The sequence below is a fragment of the Thunnus maccoyii genome, chromosome 13, assembly GCF_910596095.1.
Source record: "Thunnus maccoyii chromosome 13, fThuMac1.1, whole genome shotgun sequence".
NCBI classification, from domain to species: domain Eukaryota; kingdom Metazoa; phylum Chordata; class Actinopteri; order Scombriformes; family Scombridae; genus Thunnus; species Thunnus maccoyii.
The window spans coordinates 6,721,783-6,734,062 of NC_056545.1; the positions used below are offsets into that span (position 1 = coordinate 6,721,783).

The 12,280-nt window shown below is 37.6% G+C and overlaps 1 protein-coding gene across 2 annotated transcripts in view; it reads right to left on the minus strand.

The window, feature by feature from the left end:
- Positions 1 to 12,280, minus strand: part of pof1b (POF1B actin binding protein) — a 36,639-nt gene that overhangs the window by 7,902 nt on the left and 16,457 nt on the right. For both annotated transcript variants that reach the window (XM_042430338.1, XM_042430337.1), the window contains exons 3-7: positions 7,614 to 7,876; positions 3,997 to 4,030; positions 3,544 to 3,624; positions 2,333 to 2,425; positions 52 to 165 (exon numbers count right to left, since the gene is read on the minus strand). In XM_042430338.1, the coding sequence (XP_042286272.1) occupies positions 52 to 165; positions 2,333 to 2,425; positions 3,544 to 3,624; positions 3,997 to 4,030; positions 7,614 to 7,876 (585 nt within the window). The remainder of the gene's footprint in view (positions 1 to 51; positions 166 to 2,332; positions 2,426 to 3,543; positions 3,625 to 3,996; positions 4,031 to 7,613; positions 7,877 to 12,280) is intronic.

Below are 12,280 nucleotides of genomic sequence, written 5' to 3' on the forward strand. Positions count from 1 at the left end.
ACACACACACACACACACACACACACACACACACACACAGGAGTATTGTACCTGGAGCTGTCTGTTGTTTTCTCGGACAGCCTCAAGGAGGCAGTCGTACTGCTGAGCCTGGTCCGCCTTAAAACTCAGATCTCTCTCCAAAGACTCCTTCTCGCTCTCCAGACGCTGTGACGGACAGAGACGTGTTCACAGAGTCATATTTCAATAATAACAGTTGAAATATTCGGTTCATGTATGTTAAGTGCATATTTCCTGTCTATCCCTGTCAGATATTTCCTCTTCCTTCCCTCTCCATTGTTGTTCTTTGTGGATTTTGTCTCACATATCGTTGAAGTGGTGTGGGAATTTGTTCTTGCGTTTGTTATTTTTATGATTCTGTCTTTATCTCTTTTTTATGTCTGATTTAGAAAAATAACCATTGTAAAATAAAATAACAATTTGTCCCATTTTGTTTGTCTCAAATGTTAATTGTTTCTGTTGATGAATGAAGGAACACAATAAAACGGACTCCACCACAAGGCATTAACACTGGCAATAATAAGCTGTTCTATCTAGCCTGAAGCCTGTACGTGTCTGCTGTCATTTATAGCGTTTAATTAGGACACATTAGAACTGTGAAAATCTTGTATGTGTTGTGCACGCTGTGAGGACATTCTGTTCTCACCTGATACAATCTGGAGCTGTATGTACACGTTTTATGACCCACTGGTTGTTATGTTGTTGAATTTGGTCGTTTTTTGTTCAGATACAGTGAAATACTAAACAAATATATATATATAGCAGGAGCTGCTTTCAAAATGCTTCAAGAATATCACATCTATAATTTTCCAACTCTATGTTCAAAATAGGAACTTGAAGTGAGTCTTTTTCAGTTCTGTAGGAATTTTTATAGTGATCGACTACTCAACTTATTGTTGCAGCTCTAAAGATTAGAATGTAAAATACTTAAAATTAGTGCCAGCCACAACATTAAAATGCAGCGTATGTGTTCATGCATTGGTAATAATAATCCAATAATAACATAATTACAGTCTGAAAAAGGCCATTCCGCATACCAAGTATTATTTCTTGTGATACTTGATATACAATATGTCACTACACTACACTAATCCAATAATAGCATAATTACAGTAGAATTTTCCATCTCTATACTCAACATAGGAACTTGAAGTGAGTCTTTTACAGTTCTGTAGGAATTTCACTATAACTATAACAAATCAATCTTCAAGCTCTACAGATTAGAATGTAAAATACTTAAAATTAGTGCCAGCTACAACATTAAAATGCAGCTTACATGTTCATGCATTGGTAATAATAATGAAATAATAGCATAATTACAGTAGAATTTTCCATCTCTATATTCAACATAGGAACTTGAAGTGAGTCTTTTGCAGTTCTGTAGGAATATTTATAGTGATCGACTACTCAACTTATCGTTGCAGCTCTAAAGACTAGAATGTAAAATACTTAAAATTAGTGCCAGCCACAACATTAAAATGCAGCGTATGTGTTCATGCATTGGTAATGATATTCCAATAATAACATAATTACAGTCTGAAAAAGGCCATTCTGCATACCAAGTATTATTTCTTGTGATACTTGATATACAATATGTCACTACACTACACTAATCCAATAATAGCATAATTACAGTAGAGTTTTCCATCTCTATACTCAACATAGGAACTTGAAGTGAGTCTTTTGCAGTTCTGTAGGAATTTTTATAGTGATCGACTACTCAACTTATTGTTGCAGCTCTAAAGATTAGAATGTAAAATACTTAAAATTAGTGCCAGCCACAACATTAAAATGCAGCTTACATGTTCATGCATTGGTAATAATAATCCAATTATTACATAATTACGGTCTGCAAAAGGCCATTCTGCATACCAAGTGTTATTTCTTGTAATACTTTAAATACACTATGATGAAAAATACTTCTGCACTTTTTCTTAAGTACAATTTTGACTGCTTGGTTCTTACTTGTAACAGTATTTTTACATTCTGGTATTACTATTTATACTTTAAAAAAGGATCTGAATACTTCTTTCACTGCTGCTACATACTCAAATCATACTATATAAATATAATATAATAAAGAGGCAGAATAATGAAGAAATGTTACTAACCAACTGTGCTTTTTTGGTTGATTGGCTGCTTGAAGCTGCTGACCTGTTTGCTCATTAGTACAAATATTTATTTTCTACCGTCACCATGGAGTCAAACTGGAGGTTCAGCTTTGTAAACTGACCTGTAAAGACGCCAATTCACCTTTCAATATTCAGATTTTTAAGCTCTGTGTGTCGCAGGGTGAGATGTTTTACGCTCTTACCCGCAGGTCCTCAGACATGTGGAGGAGCTCCTCTCTCAGACTGCTGAAGGTAGACAGCAGCAGACGCATGCTTTTATCTGCAGTGAGACGAGTCTGACAGAAGAAAGAAAGAGGAATTAACACCAGAAAAGCACGTACAGTGTCATGAAAAAAAAAATAGCTTGAACACACACAGTAGAGCACTCTTCAGACAAAGACATGCAGATAAAAATAGAGAATTACTTCCACTATGAGTCACCAGAGTTGGACATTTTTCAATCCTGCACGTACAGGCTTTAAACAAATTGTTTTTTTACATTATGTAGAAAGTATTTAATAAGGTGTTTTTTTTTCTTTGATGCAAAATTTTGTCAGTCCTTCAACGTCAAATATCCTGCTGTGTTCACGTCATGTGGGAAGGTAGCTATGGGATACGTTGCCATGGTTACAGCCTGCAAATTTCCTTATCAGTCAACTCAAGATAGCAAAAGCTCAATTGCAAAAAATTGAAAAATTTCCTGTATATCACTTTCTTCTTCACATACTGTAGTATAGTTCTTATCACCGCTGTGTTTGCTCTTCAAACACGTTAAATTTTTGATAACAATTTATTAAAGCCATCAGAAAAATGCCAGCTTCTTTGTTGTAACTGCCAGAACACTAGTAAATGATCAAAAGGATAAATGTACTGTACAGAGTGCCTTTTATCACCAAAACTGTATTTTAGGACAGTGTTATGTTCTGATTTCTAGTCAGATATCTAGACATCTCTCACATACTGATTTAAAAATAACTAAACTTTAAAAACAAAGCAATTGAATAATAGATAAACACACACATTGAGGGAACAGAAGCAAAACAATTTGTACATAAAATAGAACTGAATACAGCTTAAAAAGAAGAGTCTTAAAAACAAAGAGAAAAGAAGAAACTCCTGTGTGTTGCTTGTATTGCTGTAAGTGAAGACAGTGAATCCTCTTGTTTGCAAAATATCAACTATTCTCTTTACTTATTGGGTTTTATAAATAACCTCTTAATGATGTCAGTGTAACATAAGAAAAGGAAGCTCAAGGTTTTAAAATCAAATGTACAGAGAGCAGCACACATGATGTTAGAAATTATTATGAGAATAACTGTATCAATTCAGTATTCAGATAAGTGTTTTAAACTTGCACAAAATGTAATCAACAGTAATAAAGTTTTATTTGATTGATGATTAAAAACACTCTCACCTGCAGCAGGTAGCGGATTTGTTGTTTGGTCAGTTCAGTGGTTCCTTTGGGGATCAAAGCCTCCACTTCCTCTCTCTCCACCTAAACACACACAAATGAATAACATCATACCTTCTCTCTCTTTAGATGATTTCTCATAATTAACTTTCTCTCGTTCTTGTGAGAAAGTATTCAGTCCCTAAAAACTCATAGAAAAATACTGTTCGTCTGTAAGAAATCAAACAATGTGAGAAAATATTCCAGATGTTCAATGTTTATAATGCAGCAAAGTGAAGGTTTTATATTTTTCATCCTGTTTAACATCACCTCTGATTGTTTTTATATTTCATCTCATATTCTTCATAAAATATATTTTAAAACTGATTTAACTTTAAGCTTTTGTTGTGTCTGTTTTCCACTGAGCTCTGTTCAGATTTATTCACCAGATGTGTGTGATGAAGGTTTGTTTCTCACCTTGTAGTCATTGCTGGGATCCAGCTGGTGTTTCCTGTAACACACAAAGAGGAGGAAAGACAAACAATGAGGAAAGCAGCATGACTGGAGAAAACCGAAGAAAAGAAAGTGACCGAGTGTGTGTGTGTGTTTGTTTGCAGGGTAAACACAGTAAGCGGTGAATGGGTGAATATGTGAGCATAGAAACACTGTGGGGCACTTTGGACAGGAAGAACTGGATCGCTCCTGATGGCACCTTGCATGGCAGCCTCTGCCATCAGTGTATGAGTGTGTGTGTGTGTGTGTGTGAGAGAGAGAATGGGTGAATGTCGGCATGTATTGTAAAGCGCTTTGAGTGGTCGATAAGACTAGAAAGGCGCTATATAAGTGCAGTCCATTTACCATATACAGTGACTCACAGGTCATAAAGTCAACAGGGTCAGACACTGAGACAGTGTGTGTGTGTGTGTGTGTGTGTGTGTGTGTGTGTGTGTGTGTGTTGAGTGATTGAGATCACCGCATGACTCAACTGGGTGGTAACCAGAACAAAAAACACCTTGCTTTCATAAACTAACTGTAACTCTGAGTTGTATCTCATTGGCTGACTCAGATCACCTGACCTGCGGTTCCGATCACCCCCCCACTGGTTTCCTGTAACTACTGCACCTTCTGCAGGGTTTTCAGGTGATGTAATGAGTATCAGCAACAGTAATTGTTAACAGCCAACTGCCAAAACTGAACATACAACTTCAGATTTATCATCTTTGATTGCCTGACCTGCACTACAGTCACGGTTTGTCTCGGTCTTCTTATTTGGAATTGCTTTTCTTTTTTTGCCAGGTTGCCATGTGTGCAAGACATTAACGCTCCACTGTATGATTCACCACTAGACCTCCATAACGGCACCTGCTGTTATGTCTGCAGAGGAAGTGTGAGCAATGAGTAAACTGAGGGTATTATGAGGGATAACCAAGCGAAACTCACTTGGAGCATGCTCTTGTTGGAGCATGCAGTTAATGATACTAACCAAAGCTGCCAAACCCAGCGTCTATCTCCATGACGATATCACATGACTGTCGTCTAGGACTCTACTAACCTATATAATAAGTAATTAAAGAGGTTATAAGTCTATAATTAAACCAGATTGTGAATGACGTCATCGTATAAGAGTCTGTTCTTCAATGTTATGAGATTTGTCTGTAGGTACGACAAAATTTTGCAGCACTGAAGAAAATTCAGTTTCTAGGAGGATTAGTGCCTCATGTGTCTGAGTCAGTCTGGCTTTAGTTTAGTACTCAAAGTTAAGATATATTGTATATTTGTATGCAAAGAACATACATTTGCATGCATGAGGCGAAATTAGATACAAATCATTAACATACTTTCTGTTTAAACCAGATGTTGAATACCAACCAGTACATACATATACTGTAATGTTATTGCATGCAAGAAATGTTTTTAAAGTGAGTTTGTGATTATATATGATGACATATGATTATTGCAGCCCGATTGATACCTGATTTTTGAAGCTGATACCAATATTGAGTGTTAAAAGTTATCAAATGCTGGGGGCACCATGGTGACCTAATGGTTAGGGTGCATAGCACATAACCGCACCGTCCACGGCATGAAAAGAAAAAAAAAAGTTATTACATGCTCTCTGATGGAAAAACTGTAATTTTCAGTTTCTAAATGACCCAAAATATATTTTTGACATGTCTGTACTGACATTTTGCTTCTTATCGGCTGATTTTAGCAATTTATATTAGCATTATCACAAACATATCCATATTGGCATGTATATGAGGCGATAAGAAACAAATTGTCAGTACAGAAATGCCAAAAATACACTGTATTTCATTTCATATTTAACATTTTTTAAATCTCATATTTAACAATCAAATGTCATCTCTGTCCACATACCTTGATATGAACATAAACAGAATATATTGTGATAATATTTTGCAAATGACTGTCATGGCTTTAAGACAGTAGCTCCTCACATGATCATTGTGAAAAACATGGATATGGATATCAGACAAGTACAAGCAGTCATTGTTCCTCCTGATTAGAACAATTAATTAGATTTAGAAAATTATCAGCAAGTAAGAGCAAGAAAAAGAACAGCATCAGAATGACCGAGAACCCCATCTTTCTTTCTTTTTTTTTTTTTGACTTAGTTAAAAAAAAAAAAAACTCCATGACTCTTCTTCTAGACTCCGACTTCTGAAAAGTGTCAAGTGAGCAAAGAAAATAATAACAGTAATTACTCTAAAACTCTTTCTGGCACAACAGATGCTTTAACACCTGCTTTTTATCAAGTACACAAACAGCTGCAGGACTTCTCAGCTATCTGGTGAAATCCTCTGGCGAAATCATGGTTGCACCCAACCTGACCTTAATGTTGTCAAGCGTGGACAACAAAGAATTCACTTAATACGGAAGCTTAACTCTTTTAATGTCTGCAACACTATTTTATTGACTTAAACGTTCTCATTTATTTGCTGGTTTATTGTTTTGTCTGTGAAGGTCAAGAACAGCCTAAATGATATTGTTAATGTCAGCTCCATGATTACTGGAGTCCAGCAAAGAGTCTTGTGCTCCCTCTGAGAGAAACATGTGGCCCAGAAACCAAAAGGAATCATCAGCCAATCAGACGATGTTCTGTCCAGAGTATTCACTGTAATGCCTTCAGCCTGGCGTTATAATGCACCCCTCAGGAAAACAAGCCACTAATCTAAGTCCTTCATTCCTTCTGCTATCAGGCTGCTAAATGCCGACAGTAGTCATTTTGAATGAATGCCACATTCTTTTAAACTAGCTTCTCATCTGGCTCCTCGCGTTAGCCTGCATTTACAGGGTGACCAGAGTGTGTTGCTGAATGTTTCATTCCTTTAAACTTATGTGAATTATTTCTGTTTTGTTTTTGCATCAGTCTACATATAAAGGGGGCGTCCCACAGGTGCCAGGATGTGTTTGCTGCTGCTGTTACTTGTGCCAATGTGCTGATGTGTTGTCTCTGACATGCTGCTGCTTGCTGGTGAGTTTTTTCGTGTGTGGACTGGGTAAACTGTAGAACTGAATTGCCCTTTGGTATAAATAAAGTAATCTGTCATCATGTCTGTTTGTCTGAGAGAGAAGGCAAACACATTAAACCATAACTTCCTCTCTGATGCTGTATTACAGTGGCTGGCAACCTTTTTGGCCGGTGTCCTCTTAAACACTTTGTCATAAGTTGAATATGTCTGTCAGTTGTGATTTTCTTCTCTAAATCTCTTAGATCGTTTCATCTGAATATGTGTTGGAGGGTTGAGGAGGAAGAATATCCAGTATTTTACAAGAGAAAAGGAAAGACTAGAGAAATGTCAGAATAAAATAACATGAATTTGAATAGCAGAACATTATTTTTCTTCTTTCCCGTCCGATTTATCTCCTTGTGACACCTTAGATTTATAAACTTTGATATCACCCCTGTGATTCTGTGAACTTCACTTTACACAGTCACAATCAGTGGCAAAATGGTGCATTCACGGACAGGCCTACAGACTGGAAAAATGACTTCCATCAGCAGAAGTTAGCTTGTAAATACTGTTTCACATCCAACTATCAGGTGTAATCATCCTACATCCTACACTTACTGTCCACGGATCTTGGACACGTGCTCGGAGATGCAGGAGTGGATGTCGCAGTTCTTCCTGTAGACCTCAGCCAGCAGCTCGCCAAAGTACCGCGTGTCCAACTTCGTCAACTGGGGAGCTTCCCTCTGCTCGGTCTTCACCTCCGTCCTGGAGATCCTCTCAATCACCGGTGGCGGGTTCTGCTGAACGACGTTGATGATCTCCACCTCTTCCACCTCCACCACCTCCTCCTCTTCCTCCTCCTCCTCCTCTTCCTCTTCCTCCTGGAGGAAGAAAAGCAGATTTTTAACAACTGTGTGTTAATATGTTGTGTCTGAGTGCCATTTTAATCATGAGACAAGTTTGTACTCTTTGTACTATTTCCTGCCTTTTCAACAGTACGTGAGCAAAGATGTTTCAGTCAACACGTCCATTACTAACCTGTTGAAAAAGTTTAAAAAGTTCTATTTGTTTTTCAAAGTTTGAGGTCGAGATCACCCTGTCAGGTGTTCCCAGCAAATGTAAGTTGAGAAAGACTGAAAAGTTGAGAGAAAAGCATAAAAAATGCTTTATATGGACATATTATGGAGCACAAAGGAGTCAAAACTTAACCCTGTAATTTACTATTTGCTGCGCCAACACAGATCTTTTTTTTAAAAAAAAAAACTGTATTGTTGTTAATGATTTAGCTCACAGATGAACAGATGATCAAGAACATATAATATAATATGTCAATCAGGTGTCAGTGTGATCATTCATTATTAGTGCATTTCTTTGCTGATTACCGCAAGAAATGAGATTACGTGCATAAAGTAATTCCCTCTTCAGCGTCCAGCCAAACAGCTGCCAACATCCTTCTTAGGCAGAACACCTGAGCGGCACCTTCACTCAGTGGCCTCTTTGATGTTTTAACCATTTAAAATAATTACATAGTTGGCTGCCAAAGTAATACATATAGATCCCTAATGTCATATTTCATAATTACTAGAAAAATGTCCTTCAAACTCTCAATTATTCTAATAATGATCCCTCACAGTCACCTGGGGCCAAAGCTGTGACATGTTTAGTCTGGTTGAGCCTTAAAGGACCACATGTACATATTTTCTGATTTTCTTTCCAGGTTGCATTTCCTGTCTGACAATCTTACAACAATAATGAAATCACTGTGTTTGGGTTATCCGTCACAGATAACATCATGCGGGCTTTCACTGTTGGCACAGTTATTACAGTAATCACAGTAATTATTATGTGCTAATTCAGTTGTAAGTGTAGATTGATTTAGCACCTCTGCACTGCAACACAGCAAAAATGTATATTTGTATTTGTATCATTGAAATTAATGAGAGGTTAAACAGCCAAAAAAACACAAAAAACATGTAAAATCACTGCAATGGTACACAAACTCTAAGACATGTGAATATAGAAACATAAGGGAGACATTAAAATACATAGGCCTAATAGATTATAAGATAATGAGAGTATGGGGCTCTTTCTTTTTGGGTCTGGGGTAAGAGCATGTTGAATGGTACAAAAATGCTGAATCAGAGCAGACAAGTGTGTACGTTGAAGGGAAGTGAAGGGAAAGGATGATTTAGACACCTGGAACCAGGAAACTCTCCTTCCTGCTTTATGTTAGAAATTTGAGGGCCAGTTAAGTTCTTCCACACACCAATCTGGAAAATGCTTTATATTACAGGTCCCTTAATTTCATACTAACATCCTGGAGTAAATTGTAAGTATTTATATAATAATAATAATAATAATAATAATGATAATATATTAGTCTAATAGTATAGGGTTTGACACTTAAAACTAAGTATTTCCTGTCAGAAAAAAATTGTTGACGAACATATTAAGAATTTTGGCAAATCAACAACTATGAACCCAAATATAATGAGTGGGCACTTACTAACTAAACCAAATGAACCATTTTTCTGTTTTTTCTTATCATTTGTACTAAATTGTAAATTGTGAAATGTCCTTAAAATTACCTGTTAAATACCTGCAAATTACTAAAAAAAAAAAATCCCAGGAAATTTGTATAAAATTAAAGGACCTGGAAAGTAAAACCTTTCTTTATGGGCCTGGCTTTGTGCAGGTGTGTGGGGGGGGGTCGTCCTGTTGCAACAGTAGAGGGTTTTCCCCAAACAGTCGCCACAAAACTGGAACATTATTGTCTAAAACATGACTGCAGTTTGTAGCATAAAGATTTTCGGGGTCTTGACCAAAGCAAGAAATACAGAATCTGAGGTCCCAGGATCTCCAGCTGCCCTCCTGCAAAGTCCACGCTGCACTTACAACCTCCACCTCCACGTGATCGGAGCCAAACACACCCATCACCTCCTCTTATCTACATGTAGCAACAGAGTCGAGTCAAACTGTTGTTGCATAACCTGTTATCTAACGACATGCTGAGCTGAGCCGCAGCCTGTGTGTACTCTTCACACAGAGAGAGAGCACCTTCACTCTCTACAAATACCTGTCACATTCTTTGTTTGCTGACATGACAACACCGATATTATTGATAATGTTTGTCTTGTTACTGTTTCAACCTCTTTTTTCTTCTATATTTACATGCTGTGATTCATTTTGTGACAAAGCTGGTTGTTAAGGAGGCACTTTACAAATCATTTCTTCTCGGTCACACCCACCAGACCTCGACTGCCGTCCTGTAGCAACAAGACCATCTCGTCTCTCATCTCAAGCTTTTCAACAGAGAGAGAGAGTGCTATTATACTGATGCAAATTAGTGAATGAAGTTTGGCGCTTCTTTTTTTTGGTGTGAAAGACAGGTTGGTTTGGTTTTTCAACACGCATGTCAATCAGTTCAGGACACTCGACCTGATTTAACCCTCGAATCTCAAGGACTCAAATCTATCCAAGGGTGCAGCTGTTTATCTAACAACTGCACGAAAGCCCCGAGCCTGTACAGGCTCCTTGTCCCTACCTGTCCCACCAAATGCAGTACATCATTAGAGCTGGTGGGCAAAGTTTTGAGTATAATAATGGCTTACCAATGAGTGGTTGTGAGTCCATAATCGGATATATTAAGATTTCTGTTACACGAGAAAAAAGCAGGTGCATTAATTTTTTTACAGCATGAAAAACTTCTTCTTCTACATTCATTTCATTATAATGTTGAACAGACGTTACTGCAATAGGACGGCCTGCACAAATGTTGAACTCATGAAAGCACAGAGCTGAGAAGAGTCATTAATAAAAACTTTTTAATGTTGCACTGCAAAAATCTCTTTTCCCTTCAGATAAAGTTTTGACTTTGCACTTAAAATAAAAGAGCATTTATACTTAAAGACATTAGTTATAGACATTAGAAAGAAAACCATAGATCTTCCTGGATGAAACAAGTTATCTGTGTAAAACTGGACACATGAGATGTTTGTCTGTCATGCGATTTCATTTGGTTTTTATCCAAAGAGACATCGGATATTTAAGGAAGATATGCCATCAGCCAAAATGTTTTCTCTCAAGCTGTGGCTGTGCAGAGCGGTCCAGCCAGGTTCCACAGGAGCTCGAGGGAACATAAGGAGCCAGAGTTTCCCAGCAGGTGAAGTTTAGACTGTTCATCGGAAGGGCCACCATGACCTGCATGGATCCCCACTGCGCTTCAATATCATGTTCAGTTTCTGTTAACACCGGAGGTGTCAATTCCAATGTGTGGTCTCCTCTCAGGGTGTAAACACTGTATTGTACGGGCTTGTATTACTGCATAGTGAGATGTTTTTATCATCTTTTGTACAGTATATCACCATTAACAGACACTTTCAATGAACGACTTAGCAAAAATTCTAAATATTTAGTCCTTCCAGCCTCTTAAATGTGAGGACCTGCTGCTTTTCTCTCTTGTGTATCATCGTAAACTAAATATCTTTCAGTTTTGGAGTGTTGGTCAGAAAAAAGTTAAAATATTCCCAGACATTTTATACTGTTTTTCACCACATAGCGTTGTTCTTTTACAATAGTAAAGTGAGTATTATTTGGTTTTAGACTATTGCTGAGACAATATAAGACATCTGAAGACATCACTTTGGGCACTTTTCACTATTTTAAGCCATTTTTAGAAGAAGCAAATTACTTGAGAAAATAATCAATAGATTAATTGAAATCGAGCTGCAGACGTCCCAATGATCAACAGTAAATAAAAGTATGTATTTATACAGTGAAATCACAAACCTGCTGAGTTATCTTAAGCCCAGTGAGATATAGATCTGTTGTGATAAATAAAGTGACTCATACTGTAACTCTGGTATCTGACAGCGTGAGGTTGTTTGGTTTATGATCCCGCAGAGGTCAAAGGTCACAGCAAAGACCGGCACTTTTAGGCCTATAATTTTTGTTCTTAAACATGAAATGCAAACAACCGGGGAGCGCAGAGTGCAACGGCGAGCGTACGTATGTGATGCCTGTGATCACACGGAGGTGGGTGTGTCTCCACGCTGCAGGGTTGTGGCTGCGAGGATAATATGCTCGTCATTCCTTCAGAGAAAGAGAGAGTCGAGATGACAGACAGGACCTGAACCAGTCTGGATGCAAAACAGGTTGAGGACAATGAGCTCGTTATCACCAGACGTACCAGTTCGTACTGTGGATACCAGTTCTGACAATGAGACGGTGCTTATTATAGCAATGCTGACATTTATCACAAGTTCACATTATTAAAAATATGGGAA